Source organism: Mastigoproctus giganteus, chromosome 9 (assembly GCF_048544385.1).
Source record: "Mastigoproctus giganteus isolate SK-2022 chromosome 9, ASM4854438v1, whole genome shotgun sequence".
Lineage (NCBI taxonomy): Eukaryota > Metazoa > Arthropoda > Arachnida > Uropygi > Thelyphonidae > Mastigoproctus > Mastigoproctus giganteus.
In genome coordinates this window covers 97,832,905-97,853,980 of record NC_143583.1, presented here as the reverse complement: position 1 = coordinate 97,853,980, position 21,076 = coordinate 97,832,905, and the positions used below count along the sequence as shown (strand labels likewise).

The 21,076-nt window shown below is 36.7% G+C and overlaps 1 protein-coding gene across 1 annotated transcript in view; it reads left to right on the top strand.

The window, feature by feature from the left end:
- LOC150080578 (uncharacterized) overlaps positions 1 to 21,076 on the top strand; it is a 192,123-nt gene that overhangs the window by 38,004 nt on the left and 133,043 nt on the right. The window contains exon 6 of the mRNA XM_090380744.1: positions 11,502 to 11,599. Coding sequence (XP_090236870.1) covers positions 11,502 to 11,599 — 98 coding nt within the window. The remainder of the gene's footprint in view (positions 1 to 11,501; positions 11,600 to 21,076) is intronic.

Genomic DNA, 21,076 nt, shown 5'->3' with positions numbered 1-21,076 from the left:
AAGGCCTTAACACCTCAATCAGATCGCCTCTCAGGTGTCTAGTCTCCAGCCGCTGCAATTTGCAGAACTTAAATTTTTCTTGGTAAGAGGACCACTTCGTTCCCCTCACCAATCTTGTTGCCTCTGTACATGTTCAAGCAACTCTACATCCTTCCTAAAATGAGGCCTCCAGGCCTGTATGCAGTACTCAAGATGTAGGCTGACCATTTTACCCCAGTGGCTCACATCTTACCCCAGGGGCTCACATCTGGTCAGTATGGGCTTGGCAAACCAGGGTCCTGAGCTGGATATCATCATTCTTCTCTTTCTTGATTTCTTGGTGATTCCTTCTACTTTTGACTCTCTCTCTCTCTCTCTCTTTCTCTCTCAGGGTTCTTTTCTTTTTTTTTTTTTTTTTTTTGTCTGGTGCAGCACAAGCCTCAGGCTTCTTCGCACCATATGGCTAATAATAATAATTGCCTTATACAAAGGGATAATCACCTCCTTTTCTCTACTAGCAAAATTACTGTATATCAATAACAATACCCCATGACCTGCTGGCATTCTGTCTGCATTACTTACAAAATTTCATATCTGACTGCACAATTACTACTAGGTCATTTTCATTTTCTACCACCCTAAGTGTAGTACCACACAGTTAGTATGTTTCTCTGAGGTTACTTCTACTCATATGCAGTACTTTGCATTTGTCAATGTTAAACTTCATTTGCCACTTCTCAGCCCATCTGCCCAGATTTTAAGCCTGAACAGGTCAAAAAGAGATTCCAAATTATCAAGTCTCTGAATATTAGAACAGACATATGCACAAGTACCACCTTTGAAGTGAAAAAAATCGTATGGCGAATAATTAAAACAGCTGAGATGAGCAGTGGTTGAATCAACTGATAATTGGGATTCAGACAGAAAAAGTAAGTCAGACTTGGCAGACTTTAAGTGGAAATGGACATTATTGAGATTAGAACTGAGACCACTTATATTTGTGAAATGAATGAGGAAGAGTTTTGTTATCTATGCTGGAACTGGTTACTTCTGTCTCTTCTCCTTGCAGATTAAAGAGACAGATATAAAGACCCGGTATGATGTTATTATTTGATGGTAAGTTGTTTGCAATTGAGACAAATTGGAATGATAGAATTTTATCTACACATGATTGGTTGGTTGGTTTGGTGTTTAATGGTGCAGTGGCAGCTGAGGCCATAATGTGCCAAGTCAACTACATCTGATAGTAGAGAATTTGTGATGTGAATCTTGTCCATCAATTTTATGTTAAGACTGTGCCAAAATTATCTGCCTTTGTGGAGCTGTTGAGATGGTCGATCATTTAATCCTAGAATGTAACCACTATTTAGATGTTAGAAATCAGCTTCAGATTTTGACAAATATAGTCCTGCTGATTTTCCACGGTTGGTGGAAACAAGGGAGAATTTCTTGTATTTCTATGATTTTGCTGATAGTGTGTTTAGGAGACGAAAATGCATTGTAAATGTTAATCCTTAATGAGGTGCTACACCAAAGAGTTTATATGGTTTTTCTTGGCTCTGAGTTTCACTGAGTCTTTTATTGTAAGTTGTTCGGAAGAAATATTGTTGAAAATTAAATCTTGTATATATGAGAGGTTAATGGAGAAATATGAGAGGTCTTTGCAGAAAATAAGTCCTGTTAATGATATACATTATAGGTATCGAATTTTAATGATTATGTACAAAACTAAAGGTATTAATTTTCAGGAAACTTTGTTCTAGAAGATAGTGTCAAAAACACTATTGTTTTCTTGCTGTTGATTGGTTGGTTGGTGGGTTTGACATATGACAGTTAATGTTACTTGCTGTCTTTAGGTTGTAGACTTGTATATAATTTGAGGTTTGTATATAATTTTCATTGATACTGTTTGGTTGTTAGCTTTGCAGCTCTACGGAGGGTTGATTCAGCCTTTTGATAACTATTTTGACAGTCCATTAAAACTATGAAATTCCATGCCACCGCCACCAGTTGTGTTCTATTTGTTTTCCCTGCTCATGGACTATCGCATGGCATCGCAATTTCCATTGAAGTAAAGCGTGCTGCAAAACTGCCAAGTCGATCTTGTCCCATTCCTTCTGGCAGACTTTCCACAAACCTTCAACAGTTCTGGGGTGGCGGTTTTGGAGAGCTCTTTTCAAAAGTCCGAATGCGCAAAAATCCATGGGTGTCAGGTGATTTAACAGTTATATCTTCAAATGGGATCGAACGATACCTGTTGCTGCTTCCATTCTCTGCAATAAAGTGTGGGTGGAACGTGATGTGTGGCTGGACGCCTTATCCTGGTGCACCTAGATCTTTCTTTTCAGCATCAGAACAGTACAATATGGGTATTTTCGTTTGAACAACGGCTGTAGAACTTCAGTCTGGTAATATACCGAGTTGACTTTCACATTTTTAGCGACTCGACGCAATTCAAGTTTGCCATTATAACAAAAACCGACTACAACCATAAAACCTCAGCCAAAACTTTCCTTGCACTGACATGCCCATGTTGGAAAGGCCGTGTCACCCCGTAGATGGTAATAAATTGACTGAATTTTGTTGCAATCAGAGAGGTATGCCCATGCCTCGTCCAATGTTGCTACGAATTTCCACCTTTTGTTGGTGGCTATTTTGTGTAGACCCCCCCCCCCAGCAGTTGGTGTTTCTGATTGTTGAGACCAGGTATTTCCAGGAAAGTTTCTTTCTGGTTTTGATTTGAGCTGTGTATTCGTTTCTTTTTTTCCGTGTAGAGTTGCTTCAGGGCCTCTATCTCTGGCCATGAGCGCGATGAGCTGCTCGTAGCATTTTCGGCAGGTTGACTTCATGCTCTAGTGCTTGGAGCTGTGGGGACCACCAGGGGACCGTTCCGAGAGTCTGTTTTCTCCTCTTGATAACAGCATTTACAGCATCTGTAATTATTTTAATGATCGCACGTTGGTGTTGGCCAGGACTGAGGTCTGAGGGGTTAAAGTTCTGGGCTGTCCTATTCAGGGTTTCCCGGAAGAGGTTCCAGTCAGCTTTGTCGACCGCAAATCTGTGAAGTGTCTCTCTTGCTGTTGGTTGGACATTGAGAGAGTGATGCAATTGAAAGGTGAGCACCTGTGATCAGATGTTGTCCAATCGCCTTTTACCGTCCAGGAAGAAAGGTGTCCTGCAATTGAGCGGCTTGCTAGGCTCACATCAATCGTCACCTCCCACAGAGTGCTTGAGTAGGTTGGTAGATTAGTTTGTCTATTGAGGATCATGAGACTGCTGTTGGAAAGGAAATCTTCTAGGCATTGACCATTATTAGTGCCATGCCGGTCTGGTGTTTCAATGTGCCAGGTCAGCGACCTACAATTCATGTCAGCACCCATGATGATCTGGCATTTGGGAGTTATGAGGATGTTTTCCAGGTATCTGATGACTGGGATGATGTCATCTCCTCGTCTGCTGTAGAGTGAGATTGCATAGAACTCTCCCAGTTGTGTGGTAACGTGGGTGCATGCTGCTCAGCTGGTGCAGAGATCAGAGATTTTGGTGACAGTGAAATCCGTGTTTCAGACAACAGCCACCCAGAGGGTATCACCATCCACCTGCACTACCTTGTAGGTTAGTGGGTATCCTTTCACTTCTTTCTGGTGTGTGTAAGGCTCCTGAATAAGGAGGTCCAGGTTTTCCTCCTCCACCTCTTTTCTAAGTTGTGCCGTGACTGTGGCAGCTCTCTGGGTGTTACGTTGTGCAAATTTTACAGTGTTGGTGTTAAATTTTTTTCGGTTACTCTGGACCCTCTACATTTTAAGTGACAATTGGATGGGACATGCATCCCAAGTGCAACCAGACTCAGACCATAACTAGAACAAACTGGAAGATGGGACACCATTCTCACAAGTGACATTTCTTAGAGTGGACTGGACTCACCAAACGGGAACTGTTAAGAAGACTAGTCACAGCTTTGCTGTTCAAGGCGGCGCCTCCGTAGCCAGGTGGGCAGGAGCAGCAGTGCGTAGCACATGCTTCTTGATTAGACCGAGGTTCGAGCCCGTGACCATCAAATATGGAGGATGCGGAAAGGTCAGGGAATGACCACCGCATATTCCCAGAGCAATATGGCCTTAGTTGCTAATGCTCCAAATAACAAACAAACAAACAAACAAGCTGTTCAAGGCCATCTTGGCTCTCAGAATCATGCTCCCTTGCATGGTCCTTTCTTCCTCTTTCCTCCTTGCAGGGGGAGCTGATGGTCTCTTTGTCTCCTTCCCTCACTGATCCTTCCTTCCCTCTGGTGGGGCATGGGCCTGTCCCATGGGGCTTGGGGTCGCCTTGTCTACTGACCCATATTTCTGTGTTTCCTCCCAGCCTTCAGTCTCCCCCCTGCTCTCTCTTAAAAATTTTCATAACTAGCATTCAAACCAACCCCTAGTAATTGTACCCCACACTCAAAAATTTAATTAACACAATTTTTAATTTCCTCGGCTAACCCTATTTCTTCTCCCTTCCCTTTTTTTTTTAGGTCCTTGCCATTGAAATCTCAGGAAATTAGGTGGCAGGACCTGCCAGAGTAAATAACTATAATACTGGTGTACCTGGTCTGCCTCCACGGGGCAGAGTGTGGACAACATTGGGTCCCATTAGGGGCCCAATGGTTAAATGACCAGAGGAATAACAGTACACGGCACTACACATATACAAAATCCATACACTTTTAAACCTCCTGCATTGACAGTGTTCTGTTTCACACCCACAATGTATACCACGTGGAGATGGAGGGGAACCCTTGGTGCCATTTGACACTAAACACACCCGACACTCTCGCATAGCTCTTTTGAGGTATGAAGTATTTTCGGGTCTAATGGCACCAGGGACTTCTCCCATCTCTGCATATGTTCGTTGTATCAAGGACAGTATACTGTCAAAGCCAGAGATTTAAAAGTGTGTGGATCATGTGTTATGTAGTATGCTGTGCCCATTGTTCGTCTGACTTATTAGCTGCCGGGCCCCTAGTGGGACCCAGCATTTCCATACTTCACCATGGGGAGGCTAGTCAGGTGTACCAGTTGTTAATATATTACTCTGGCAGGTCTCACCACCTATTTTCCTGAGATTTCGGTGGCTAGGACCTAAATAAAATGAAATAAAGATAAAATGATCGTGGTTGGGGTTTTTTTTTTTTTTTTAGTAAGTAGTTATTAGAAATGCCAGACAGAGTTGTACGCTAAAATGATAAATTCTAAGAGTGTAAAAGGTCGGACAGGAATTTTGATGTTATTTAAATTTAGACTCGTGGGGCAATACACTATGTAAGGAGAAAGTGTTGAGAGGGGAGGCAGAAGACTGGGGGGGTAGGAAAACAAAAGAAAGGGGTTGAATAGAAGAAGACTCCCATGAGGCAGTGGGGAATAGGCATGCCCCACCAGAAGGAAAAGTGGCTGGTGGCAGGAGGGGAGGCACTGACCTGGCTAACCAGGTGGGTAAAGTGCCTACCTGGCAACCCAAAGGTCACGGGTTTGAATCCCGCCTCGGGCTTGGATCAAAGTACTGCAAAACCTTGGGAGGTGCATTATGGCCACAGAAGCCGATGACCAACAACTACCAAAAAAAAAAAAAAAAAAAAAGGAGGGGAGGAGACAGCAAAATGTCACCTCCCCCCCTGCCAGGGAAATGAGTAAAAGCAGGTTGAGCCAGATGTTCAGCCTTGGGTCGCCTAATGGCTTGGTGACAGCCAATTGCTGCAGTCATGGTCAAGTATTGGCCTAGTTCGGTCCTAGTTTGTCACATTCCATTTTTCTTGCTCTAGGATGGTATTTTGTCTAGCTCCTGGGGATGGTACAATAGTGTCAATGCGTGGGCTCTTGTGTATGACAATCCTCTCATAGGTTGCATTTATATTTGAGGGTGAGCTCTGTGGAGGTGTGGGGTTCAGCTGTAAGCACAACAATCAAACCAGTCATACTGCTAGATACTGGCTTCTGAAGTGGGTGATCTGGAAATGTTATCGCCAACCACAGCAGTACACAATACTCAATGGCCAAAGCACTGAATTAAAGTATGAATAAAGACTGTGTTTGCTATTAAAATGATGGTCAGGGGAATCTCAGCACTCAACAGCTGGGACTTCACATGCTGGAGGATCCTCTAACCAGTCCTTGACTTCAATCTTTAGTTTCTTGCTCTTCCTTCTGGATTACAATTAATCGATCACTTCCTTCCTTCCTTATCAAAAACTCACACTAGTTCAATTCTAGATGCTGACCTGTGTAAATTTGTAGATCACAAAAAAGTATAGACACCACATCCTCAATCTGAATAAAATCCCCCCCCCAAAAAAAACCCCCCATCAACTAGCATGAGATCATACCAGCTTGTCAAGAAAATACAATTCAAGGAAACTGTCATGTCTCAGTTTGAACTTATCTGGATTTTAATTATTTTTTAAAAATTAATTTTACTGTTCTTTATTTTTATAAATACTTTATTTTTCTTTAATTTTATTTTATTATAGCTCTTATATGTTATCTTATCCTGTATTGACCAAGAACAGGCCAGGTAGCACCTCTACCTATGGACCTTAAATATTCTTTTAGTAGCATGGTGCACAGGTATATCAAGAAGCAGCAGCAGCTTTGTCATGATTTTTTTTGTAGTCAATTTTTGCAATCTTATTGTATGAACTAATATTACAATCAATGGTTTCTTACAATCAATTCTTTGCTTAATTTGCATTTACTGTCATTTGTAATATTTACAATTCTCAACTTCATGATATTTGTTTGTAGTGCTTTTTCTTGTCCTGAAAATATGAGCCCTTCTGTTTCCTTTTTCATTTTTCAGCCAATTCCCATTATTTCTCTTGTTAATTTTACCTTCAATGTTCTTTATATATTGAGCATAGTTGTTTATTCTGCCATGCATCAATACGATTTTTTGTTTCTTTAGTGACACAAAGTGATACAATCAAATTGAAAAGAAAAGTGAGCCCAAGCAGATTACATAGAATGCATTAAAGTTATAAAGCTATCTATTATAATGGTAAAATATATTATCTATTATATATTACTAGGCAGTCTATTATTTTTTCTGTATATGAATAGAATAAATTTACTGATTGGGAAGTACTATTTAAATCAGCCCAACTCTGATATAGCAATATCAGAAATGTGATGTTATGCTGATATGAGGGATGCAGAAGTATATGTTATGTACAATGCATACAGGAAAACCAGACATGACAGGAGGGATAAAAGAGTTATACTTTTAATTCAAAACATGCAGACTCAAGAAGACATAATAACTGTAAAGTTAATATAGTTGTTCTTGTGTGACATTAGCATCATTAAAACAATGATATTGGGAGCATGCTATAGGAAAAATGACTGTGATGGCCATATGTAATGACTATATATATGCGAGATTTAGTGTGAAATTTTAATTTTAGAGAGAGAGCCTAAACATGTATGTAGATCACTTGTCCAGTAGCAGTGTATTTCTGGATTGACTGATGACTGGTTCTTATATCGACATATTAGAGATCAGTATTAGTATTTGACACATGAGCATGTTTCTCTTGTAGCTAATGGGCACCAACCTTACTAGCTTTTGAATTTCCTCGAACTGTTGGCTTCAACTTTGGAAGCAACTTATTTCAATGATTAATGACATGCTAGCTAAAGGAAAATTTCTTACTGTCCAGCTTATATATAACTCTTCCCCCTCAGTTTGAATTTATACCCCTAGTTCTAGTATCATTTAATACCATGAAAATTTAATTTTCATATATTTTATTATTTCCTCTCACAGCTTTTGTAATGTTCAATCAAATACCTCTATAGTACTTAATTACCATGCTCTGTAACCCACATGTCAAAATCTGTCCTTATATGGGTTTAATTTTGCTAACCTTGCTAACTAATTTGCCCATTTTGGACACCTTTTCATAAAGCTCAGTTTTTTGTAGGTGTGGTCTCTGCACCTGGACAATATTCCAAGTGTAGTCTCAAAATTATCTTATACAGTGGAACTATAACATCCCTATTTCTATAATCATTTGTTTGATAAATCATCAACAACACTGAAGCCCCTCCTTGCTGCCTATAAAGGTTTGTATTTTGCAGCATTAAAGATATCTGCCCCTTATATGGCTATTTCTGAAGTTCTTCATGTTATCTTGAAGGAGTACTGCCTGAAATTGGCCATAAACATCAGACTTCAACATTGCACTGTTTTTGTTATTTAAGAATACCAGAAATATAAGTAGGTCCATCACTAATCCCTCAGTTGATAATTGCTACTGGTAGCAATTATTATCTCTTTTTACCTTTATGAAACAGCTGCCACATTATACCATTTTTATTCAGAGGCATATATTGATCCAAATGGTATTCATTTGTTGTGTATTATGTATTTGCAATTAATATGCAGGTTATCAATTAATGTGTGCAGATTAACCTTTGTGCAGAAGATTGTTATTTCTTATACTGAGCTGGTTTCAGAGAATTTTTTAGGTGGCAACAGTAATAATCAGCATTAACTGTATTGCTTTTGTTCTGGGAATTCAATATGAGTAACATATTTGGCATCCCAAAACATGGCAGCCATCACCTTGTGATTGTTTTGGCAATGATTGCAGTTGTTGGCCTTGCTTTATGTTCTTCATTCTCTGTGTATTCATGACCCTCCTTGATTTTCACTATTTGAACATTGAAGGTTCCTTGTACTGTGCTTGAAGCCTCTAAAAAATTTCAGGCGTTTTCACACCTTCATTAGAGAGAGAGAGAGAGAGAGAGAGAAAGAGAAACTTTTTACAATGTGCTTTTTTGCTGTGGATATGAATGATGTTGTGGGTTTGTTGGGCATATTGGCAACTATGGCCATAATATGATGGAAAATTGTGTGTAAAGATCATAATTTGGATAAACATTTATATCTTGATTGCAACCTCCCAGAAGTAACTTAAACCTTTCTTTCAGTGAAATTTTAGGTACATTTGGTATAATGGCTTTGCCACTTGTTACTTCCTGAGAAAGTTCTGTGATTTTCATCAGAGACTGGAAAAACTTTATAAAGGCATATTACTTGTGGATTGCAGTTAGTGCTGATTTTGGGTAGATGTATAAGGTTCCCCTATTGAGTTATTCCAGTAACATGGAATAACTCAGTGTGTGAAACCACATACCTTTGCCTGCAAAAACAATTTTATTCTGGTCAAAGTAGTATAGAGGAAACCAACAAATCAACCTCCCCCTTCTCAAATGTAAGAAGACTTGGTCACTTCTTACATTTCAGATAGTTTTGGAAAATTTTTTAGGAGGCAACAGTAATAAATAGCATTAATTGCATTGCCTTGTTCTGGGAAATTAACATGAAAAATATGTTTGGCATCCCAAAATATGGTGGCCATCACCATGTTTGCTGAGGCCACAATCTTGAATTTTTTTGGTAGAGGTGATGTGTATTACCATTCCATATAAAACTTTGTTTTTCAGAGTAAATGACTCACATTTAATCAGACTAATAAAATGTGAACTTGTGTTGCCTATTTTTTCATTCTGATAAATGTATTTTATATCCATACGAATTGTACACTGTCCTTAAAAATCCTAAGTTGTTATGGATTAGTGACACTGCTAACAATGTTGTTAAGTTCCAGCTAACTCGCTCATTCTTATTCTTATGTTAACCACATATGAATTGATAAACCTGTGCAATTGTCATAGCATGATTGCATTTGCAGGCTTAGCTTTATGCACAACCCTCCTTCATTGATTTTCACCATTCAGACATTGAACACAATGAAAGACAAGGTTTTCCATACTATGCTTGAAGCCTCTAAAAAATATTCAAACCCTTTCACACCTTCATTAGAGAGAAACTTCTTATAGTGTGTTCCACTTCACTAGAATTGTTGAAACCATCTTATTTTTCTGACACAGGTTGCAACAGCCATCCTCTGTGACCATATAGTGCAGGGATGACCAATCCATGTCATGCATGCCACTTGTGTTATGCATGTGTGGGCTGCAGAGCTCCTTTTAATGGCATCCCCCCACCTCAATGTGAAAAAAAAAAAAACATAAAAAGCTATACAACTAATTTGATAAATCCAAAATGAAGCTACGTAAGAAATTATGCCAAATTTTGTCATCGTGTCAGAATTTACTTCACTCTGATTGTCTTTTATGACATATATTAATGTAATTAATTGATCCAAATGCAATTTTAACACATTAAACATTTACGAATATATCTTTACATACTTCATACTTGGAGACTGGAAGACCTGGACATGTTCTTTATCTTTAAAAGCTAATAATTGACCTATTTCAAGTAGCCTTGGATAAGCTTTGTTTATGTGTTTTTGGCTCAAAATAAAGGAAGTTGCATACTGTTGCATTTATAATCAACTTAAAAGATAAGGGACATAAAGGATGGGGTGTCAGATTATTTTTGGCATGTGCATAATGTGTCAGCATCAAAAAAGTTTGGGAAAGCACTGCCATATAGTTTAAATTCCACTTTTATTGTCAGAAATTATGACCTGAGTTTCTACCTTATTCAGCATGATAGTAAATAAGGTTCACATCATGCTGAATCCTTTAGCATTAATTTAATACTAGATAAGTAGGGGGTGCTAATGGATTTCTCACGACATCGATTCCATGAGGACAAACATTTTTTAGCCTATATTAAATTTATCTTATGAATATAAAATTAATTTTTTTTATTACAAGCACTTAGCATAAATTCCTTTGTATAATTAGCAAAAAACATTTAGCAGTGCCAGGTACAGATCTGTGGGAGGAGAAGATTATTGACTCCAGTGACTTCTGGAACTGTCCCTGAGTGGCATGTAATGCATTTCCAACATATATGTGGTACACTGCAGGAAAAAGTTAGTCACCTTTCATTTAGCATTTCACCACTTGTGAAATACACTATTCCAAAGAGACTAGTTGTATTATATACAAGGGAGCAGGAACAAAGGGATTCTTAAAAAGGCCTCTTGAATCAGGGCTGTACTTAGGCATTCTCATGCAGCAGGATTAGGGCTTTCTCTTCATGAATTATTCTTATTTATTTATTTTATTATTTTATTTTTTTCAGTTCCCATAATATGAGAATTAGCCTGTATAATATGATATTATATTACACTGGTGCAATATGGCCTAAGATATTGATGTGCTGTAAAACCAAAAACAGTGACACCAAATAATTGCTGTTTCATAGAGCCCACATTATAATAGTAATATACACACAGTTAATAAAATGTGTTAACTATATAATTTTAAAAAATAAGTCAAATTTGAGATCCCTTTTACCCATAACATAATGATTAGTATGAAATTTGGTTAAAAAAAGGTTTTGAATTTTCCTATGATATTTATGTACATAAATAACATAGTAAAAGCTTTCTTTTCTAATAAAAATAAAATTTATTTTCAAGTAGAGAAAAATAATTAGAACATAATGTTTCTTAATTTTAAAAAAAAAGGTATATAATTTTATTAAGTTTATTTTTGCAGTTTGTTGTGCCTCAAGGTATTGTAATTACCACAGTCGCATATAAGGAGTTCATAATGGATTTAAACATGATTCTTTCCAACTTACAAGATATAACATGGTAAGCCTTGTGATTTCTACTTTTAGCAGTTTTTTAAAGTGCAAATGTAAAAAAAAATTAAATTAAATTAAATTTATTAAAGTTTTATAAAATAGAACACTGGTGGCCAACTTAATTTGTGATCTACTTTTTTCTACTTTTTTACTTTTTTTCTTTTTCTACTTAATCTACTTTTTTTCTTCAAAATGTGCCGCAATCTATACCACTCAAGAATTTCATTGCATATGGTTAAAAAAGTTAATCAACACTTATTGAAAAATGTTGTTTATAAATTTTAAAATTAAATACAATTCAGAATTCTTATTTTAAATTCATACGTATTTAAATATTTAATTTATGTGAAGTTTGTGTCTTCGTGTTATCTGCCATGCTTTCAAAATTGGGGATATACTGTGATAAGGCAACTGTAAAGAATCTTCTGTATGCAAGTCCGTAAGACTAGAGTGAGTCTTCGTCTTTGTTGTTTCAAATATGAAAAGGCCAATTCACATAGATATGTGGAATCAAAATAGGAATTTAAAAGTTCACTGCATTTTTTTTTTTATATTTGGGTACTTTTCTCTGCAAACATATTTTTAAAAGTCTTTTTCTGATGATCTGGCTTTTAGGAAGAGGTGCTCACATCTGGTGAGTATGGGCTTGGCACACTCAGGGTCCTGAGCTGGATATCATCATTCTTCTCTTTCTTGGTGATTCCTTTCTACCTCTGACTCTATCTCTCTCTCAGGGTAACTCAGGAATTTTTTTTGGCTGGTGCAGCATAAGCCTCAGGCTTCCTTGCACCATATGGCTAATAATAATAATATCATTTTGCAATGTAATAATTTCATTTTCAAGTAATATTTTCTCTGCGTGAAAAATCACAGCATTTTTTTTTTTTTTTTTTTTTTTCCCCTGCAATTTGCTTCATATCTAAGTCGACATTAAATGGATAAGAAATATATTGAACAATGTCTTCGATTGTTTTAAAATCACTGAATCTGGTTTAAAAATCATTCACAATGTGCTCAATTTCAGAAACACATTTCTCACTATTAAATTCAAAAACAGGATATTTTTGCAAATGATCTCCTTTGCATATTTGCAAAATGATCGTTTTTTTTATTTTCTCTTCTTTGAGATCCTTAGCCATTGCCAAAAATTTATTTAATTTATATGAAGAAATACTACTAATCATGTCACTCGCATTTTTATTTTTTCCTTGTATTTCCAAATTCACACTTAATTTACTGGTAAAAAATGCCAAAAAAGCCAGATCACACAACTACTCCGTATCTTGTAGCTGCTGAATCTCCCCTTTGATCAACAGATTTTCAAATTTCATTCAGCAGATTTTGAAATCTCTGTAGAAACTTACTCCAACTCAGCCACCTCACATCTTTGTGTAATATCAGATCTGGTTCGTTTTTATCGAGTTGCATTTTGAAAAGTCTCCTTTGAAGAGACTGTCCTCTGATAGACTTCATGATTTTGAAAGCTATGTCCATACACTTTTAGTATTTAATCTTTTGCTGGCTAACACTTGTTGGTGGATGATACAGTGGTAACTCAAAAATTCTGGGAAATAATCATCCTTTTGGCACAATGTGATAAATCCATTAAAATGCCTAGTCATTGCTTTAGCTCCATCCATTGTTATTGATACGAACTTAAATAGTGGTAATTTAATTTTTTCAATAAAATTTTTGAATGCATTAAATACAGGGTGTTTCAAAAACGATGGTCAATAATTTAAAGGTGAAAAGTACAAACTAAAATAAGCAAAAAAAGTCCCAGTGAACATCGGGCCACAAATGAACCATTTTCGAGATATGCACATTTTCTGTTAAGATCAGCCACTGACTATGGGAGCACTAGTTTAGCAAAAAGCTGTGAATCCTTTGCTAAGGGTGGTTTTATTAAACATAAAATAATACATTTTTAATTTTTGGTTTCAATACCACAGGATTTTACAAATGTTACATGTTACAGGATGTTACAAAAGGTGTTCAAAATGCTGTCCTTGCATCTGTACGCGGCTTTGTAGTCTTCTCTGCATTGAGTTGCGAATCCTCTCAGGCATTCCTGGGTTATTTATGATTTGCTGAAAGGCTTCTTCAACCTGACGCTGCAATTCCTCAACTGTGTTAATGTCAGAAGTGTACACCAAGCTATTTACATGACCCCAGATACAAAAATCCTTAGGATTTAAGTCTGGTGATCTGGAAGGCCACGTTACAGGCCCATCTCTACCTATCCACTGTTGACCATACCTTCTAGTTAGATACTGAATCACAACTCGAGAAAAATGTGCCAGTGCACCATCATGCATAAACCACATGCTCTGGAATTGCTGAAGTGGAACATTATCGTCATCAAGGAGGTCTGGAAGAACATTCTGCAGGAACTGATGGTACAGCTCTCCTGTTAGCCTGTTTGACAGAAAGTGTGGTCCAATTAGACGGTCTCCTAGTAGTCCTGCCCAGACATTCAACAAGAAACATTGCTGATGTTCGTGACTCGTGAACTGCATTATAATTTTCGTCGGACCAAACGTGACAGTTATGAAAATTAAAAATACCATCACAAGTCAACCCAACGTCATCAGTGAACAAAATGTTGTTTAAAAATTGGGGGTTCAGGACACACTGTTGTTGCATCCACTGGCAGAAGTTCAGTCTGAGAGGGTAGTCTGTATTGCTGAGACCTTGTACACGCTGGATATGGTAGGGGTACAGTAATTGGCGATGTAAAATATGCCACACACTGCTATGACTCACACGCTCTTGCAGAGCAATCCTCCTTATCGAAATTCCTGGATTTTGTTCTGTTTCTTTCTAACTTCCTTTCCTCAACAGCAGGTGTTATGCTTCTGGGCCTACCTGCTTGTACTCCATGTGCAAAGCGCCCATGTTCTCTAAGGCATTGATGTACCTTGATGAATATGTGCCTGTTGGGCTGCCTTCGGTGAGGAACTGCTTCTTGGTACAAACCTGCAGCCTCAAGTGCACTGCCGTTGGCTTTACCATACACGAAGTGCATGTCCGCATACTCTTCGTTGCTGTAACCTCTTTCCATGTTGACTATCCTTTGACAAGTACTAGTATGCCTTCTATGTCTCAGAGCATTGAGAGAGGGGAAAGGGAGAGAATGAGCATAACCTAACACAAACAAACAAGTCAGTGGTGGATCCCAACTCTGTACAGTTCACCTTATCAGTGGTGGATCCCAACTAGAAATGTGCAATATCTCAAAAATGATTCACTTAAGGACCCATGTTTACTAGACTTTTTTTGCATATTGTAGTCTGTACAGTTCACCTTTAAATTATTGACCATCACTTTTGAAACACCCTATATATCAAGACCTTTAGTTCTTTCTTTTAATGAAACCATACCCAGCAGTTCTTCCTCTAGTGGCAGAATCATCGAAAACAATACAAATGAACACGAGCAATTGAACTGTATCACTGACGTCCGTAGATTCATCCAGTTGTAAAGAAAAGAACACACAATTAGCAATGTGATTGTTTGCTCACATTTTTTCGATGCATCGCATCACAGTATTTCAAGATAATTGCAGATCTTGAAGAGCACTTTTAATTTCATTTTTGTTCTTAAAATTTTCAAAAAGAGAATCTGTTATTTCTAAAAATGCATCTTTGATGAATTGACCATGAGAAAATGGTTTGCATTTTTTTGCAAGGAGCTGACTTGCTTTAAATGATGCTACAGTTGCTGCTTTAGATTGTAAATTAGGTGTCATGAAGAAATTTTGTTGTGCGAATAATCTGGATTTAAGTTCTTTTAATTTATTTTTTCTAAGGTCACTATTAGGCAGAAAATCCAATTGGTATTTATCATGGAGTGCATTGAATTGCCTTTCTAAATTTACGTTTTTGGGTATAGGCATGGAAACATTGCAAATCAAACAACAACATTTTTCTTTTATCATTACAAAAAAGTATTCTAGTTTCCACTCTTGATGAAAATGATATGTTTTACTCTTTTTGTAGTATTCATTTTAAATCAAAGGGCATTAAATTAATGTATAAGTACTGTCCAGTTATTAATATTAAGTAAACTAAATAAGAATTCGACACATACACTATGGACTCCACAGTGTAACTACGTGAATTTTTGCTAGACAAGCCTAGCGGCTGCAGCCTCCTCTGTAGCCAGGTGGGCAGGAGCAACAGTGCGTAGCACATGCTTCTTGATTAGACCGGGGTTTGAGCCCGTGACCACCAAATACAGAGGATGCGGAAAGGTCAGGGAATGACCACCGCATATCCCCGGAGCAATATGGCCTTAGTTGCTAATGCTCCTAAAAACAAAATAAACAAACCTAGCGGCTGCGTGGGATTAGAGTAGTCGCATGGTTCAACGGATTTGTAATAAGCATATGCAGTGGGGCACATAAAAATAATAACATTTAGATTCTGACTAATCTATTTTTTATATAAATTTAAAATTCATCGTGATTGACTGGAATTAAAGCCACGATCGACTTGTTGGCCACCCCTGAAATAGAATATAACTTTAATATAACATAATTATATTCATATAATTAACTAAAATATAACTGTAGATAACACAATATAACTTTTTAAAGTTGTAATGTGCACAAGGACACGATTTGGTTTTAAAAATCTTCGTAGCACTTACTGTCAGATATATCTTCTGTCTTTCTTTCTTATAGATTCAACTTTCAGCATATATTTATTTTACTTTTTTGAATAAATTACTTGTTTTGCTGATGTTTCTGTTAACAGAGTGATGATTCCAGTTGTAATTTTGATATTTATAGATTCAGTGGTGATTCAAAAATTTTAATTGATGGAAGTGTAAACAATTACAAAAGAATGTGTTTTATTATTAAAAAAGAATTCATGCTTACTTTTATATATGTCATTTTTATTAAAAAAATATGTAAAACATTATATTTTAGAAGTTGAAAATTACCCAAGTTAATAAATTAAAATTTTTCTTCAGATATTGAAAAAATATTTTAATTTATTAACTTGGGTTATTTTAAGTGTATAAAATAAGTTTGTTTGAATTAAAACCACCATGCTGATGATGAACATGATAAGCAGAAACTTATAGAAAGTAATAAGCAGAAACTTTTTATTTTTATCAAAAACATCTGGGCATGAATACATACATACAATTATTATGCAATTTGAAATAATTAAAATATTTAAATAAATATGTAAAAGAGAATAAACTTTTATTCCATAATAAAATGTCATATTCTTATATTATGTAGAAATATTAAGACAAGAAATACAAAAGTGGATGCCGACTGGGCTAGCCGGGTGGGTAAAGTGCCTGTCTGGCAACCCAAAGGTCGCGGGTTCGATTCCCGCCTTGGGCTTGGATCAATGTACTACAAAAACCTTGGGAGGTGCATTATGGCCACAGAAGCCTATGCGCCAACAACTACCAAAAAAAAAAAAAAAAAAACAAAAGTGGATACAAATTCAATACAATAAAATTTCTCCTATGTATGGTTTCCCTTTCTTTTTTATAAAAGCTAGTCATCTACTATAGTTATAATATCTGCTGTGATAGTATGGTTTCATTATACTTATATTCTGGTGGAACATTTCACTTTATTCATTACCAACTTATTTGGAAAAAAAAATCATGTGTTAATGTAAAAAGTGCATTTTAAAAGATATTCCTCAACCTGAAAGAATGTAAAAATGGTGGTGCTTTTGATAATATACAGAATTTTTTTCTGGCAGGGACAAAAAGGTAACTATGCTATTGTATATAAGACATCACTTTGGCCACAATTGGTATACTGAATTCAGGTTTGGAAACTTCATTTTAGGTAGGACATCTGCTAAAGGGGGATGCAGAGAACAGCAACAAGATTAGTTGGGAGCATAAAAGAATATTCTTAACAAGAAAAGAGGAATTCTGTAAATTGCAGTCTCGGGAAATTAGGCATCTGCATGGTGACCTAATTGGGGTGTACAAGACTTTGAAAAGATAAATAAACTAAATTCTGATGTAATCTTTACTCTTTAGATGACACACAAAGGGGAACAGACATGAATTTAAATTTGAAAATGTGTGTTTGAAAAACGGATGTGCAGAAATTTGCATTCAGCCAATGAGTTGTTGGAATGGACATCCGCCTAGTGTTGAAGAAGTTGTAGTTTGAATAAATTTAAAGGTTTGGACAAATTATCAGATGGAATGGAGAAATGAAGTGAGTTTTTTTTTTTTTTTTTTAGTTGGTGCTGTTCTTTGCTTCCTTGTCTCATGTTGCCAGTACTAACACTAAAACTAACTTTTTATAGCTACACAATAGTTCTTTAAATAGTTGTTTATGGTTTTGTTCATAACCATAAACAACCATAACCATTTATTACCCAAAACCTAGGAGCTGAGAATTTAAAAGATTGTCATTCAGCTAAAATGAATGGGGTTTAGTTTTTGTTTGAAACTGCTGTTATGCAGTAGTTTGCTGAATTTCAGTAAAACAAAGGTTCATTAACTACCAACAATGTTCCTTATTAGTATTTGTAATGAAGATGCAAGGAAGGAAACTTATACAGAATCAGCCAAAAAAAAGAAAATAAAATACTCCTCCATCATCTGTCCATTCCATCTAGTAGTTTGTCTAATTCTTCCACAAATTTATTCAAACTGCCCACTTGCTCAATGCCAGATAGTAGAAGTTTGTTCCAACAATCAACCACCCTATGGCTGAAAGAAAATTTACACACACACACGGCCTTCCTCAATTTAAATTTATGCCCCATCATGTATGTGTTGCTGAGCAAGAGTAAGGATGTCATCAGCATTTAGCTTACTCAATCCATTCATAGCCTTAAACACCTCATTCAGATCTCCTTGCAGGTGCCTGCTTTCCAGATGCTGCAATTTGCAGAACTAAAATCTTTCTTGACCAGAGTACCCTTTTATTCTTCACTAATCTCATTGCTCTTCTCTGCATTTATTCCAACAGATCCACATACTTTCTAAAATGAGACTTCCAGACCTGTATGTAGTGTTAAAGATGTGACCTAATTATTGCCTTATACAACAGGATAACCACCTCCTTATTCCTGCAAGCAAAATTCCTGTATATCATTGATAAAACCCTATGAGCAGTCCTAGAAGCCCATGTTTACTGCTCAGAGAACATGACTGACTGCACAATTACCCCGGGTCTTTTTTGTTCTACACTACCTTGAGTATGGTAATACACAGTTGGTGTTAAATGGCCCTGCTGTCAAATGGCAGCTGGTATGCTATTCTGGGATACTGCCACCCATATGAAGTGCTTTGAATTTGTCAATTTTAAAATTCAATTTTCACTTCTCGGACCATCTGCCTAATTTTTCTAGGTCTTGTTGCAGTAGCATGCCCTGATTACTGTCATTAACTGCCCTTCCAGCCTTTTTATCATCTGCTAACTTAGACATTAAGCCTGATATGCCTTCACTAGTGTCAGTGATAAATATTGAAAAACAATGGGCCTAGTACTGGACCCTGGGGGATTCAACCAATAACCAATGTTATTGGCTGTTCAAGGTTATTGGTTAGTCCAAGAAGAGCAGTGCCCACTGATAACCACTCTCTCTTCTGCCACTCAACTATCCCTTTTTATACAGCAGTAATTTGACCCTAATGCCAGACTGCTTAATTTGCACAAGGCTTTCATGTACAACAGTATCAAAAGCTTTTCTGAAATTTAAGTATATGATATCAAAATTATTTTTTGCATCCAGTTTTTTTGTTACTGTGTTGCGGTAGTTAATCAATTTGGTCAGACAAGATCACTCCCTAACAACTCTGTGCTATGATTGCTGTACAACTGCATTCCTGTCTAGATGGTCCTGGATTACTTCTTTAACCTGTGACTCCATTATTTGCCTTGGAACAGAAGTCAAGCTTACAGGTCTGTTGTTAATCCTTAATTACTCATTTCACCATTTTATTTCTCCCCCCCTCTTCTTTGTGAATAGGGGAGACATTATGGCCGAAAGTTTGCTTACCTCTTTTGCTATCTCCCTTAATATAATTTGATAGATCCCATCCATGCCAGGTGCCTTATTTACTTTTAGCTTCAACAGTTGTTCTGCTACTTTTCTCTCAGTTATCACAAAACAGTTTAGTTCCCTGTTAGAACATGATATACTTTAGCATCCCCATCCCTAAAAAGTTCCTCACATGTCAATGTAAATGCAAATTGTCTATTCAGTTTGTTAGGGACCTGAACAGGATCATCAGCAGTTATACCATTCATATCTAGCAGAGAAATATGATTCATCCCTTTCTTTCTACATACTTTAAATGCCTGCCAACAATTAAAGTAGAAGTCTTTGCACTTTTATTTGCCAGAGATTTCTCATAATCTGACTTAGCTTGCCTGATCCCCCTCTTGACTTGATCCTAGATTAGTTTATATCTGTTGTAACTTTCTTTATCTCCTGATAATATATATGTACATCCTGTTTAATTTTCTTCTCTCCCACTAGTCTCATAAGTTCTTCTGACATCCATTTAGCTCTAAACCTTGAACAGTATTTCTTAGAAGGTATAAAAAGACTATTAGCTTCTAGTCTTTTTATGTTAGATTACTTTCTTTGAATGCTTCTCATTTTGAATTTGCATTTGGTAATATCATCAGTTGGTCCGAGACTATTGTAGTCACCTTTCATAAAGTGGTTAAAATGACAGTAGTTACATACCTCTGATATGTAACTACTGTCATATGTAACTACCTCTGATAGTATTTATCAGCTCTATCCAATCTGACCAATTTTTAAGTCTGCATTAATACCTTGTGATCATTGTCACCTTTATTTGGAGATTCTTGATGCATGAAGAGTGACTGCTGATAATTAAGTCAAGGATTGCTTTCTTTCATTGGCTCTCTAACATGCTGGTGTAGAAAATAGTCATCCTATAAATGTAGAAAAGCCTTACTACTTTGTGGGTGGCCAACCCCTTTGATTACATACAATATTTGGAGCATACCCTCATAAGTTTCTGTTCATACCAACGTTATGGTATGAACAGAAATGGGTTAGAATTGAAGTATGTTTCTGCTATGCAATAAAATTGCATTTAAACTTCATATGAATCAGTGAATTCATCATTCTTCAGTTTTGTAACTTGAAACTTCCACTGGATCCTCTTCATCATGAATGGGAAGTTCTTTCCATCCATTTAGTCTTAGTACAACAGGTAAGAAGACTTTCTTGCATGACTAGCTTCACTGCTGAAGCAACTGGATTTATAATTTTTATTTATTATTTTATTTATTTATTTTTATGCTACTCAAAAAAAGCAGAAATTATTGCGACAAAATAGCAGTCTTTCATTATGGCTGGTTGGTTCATGTCATGCCATGGAAACAACAAAAACCATACTCTTCTTTTTCAGTGAGGTTTGGGAGGCAAAATATGCAGCATATATGCAGTGCCCAACTTCTGTCTTCATTTCCCCCTCCCATGAGGCATCAAAAGTA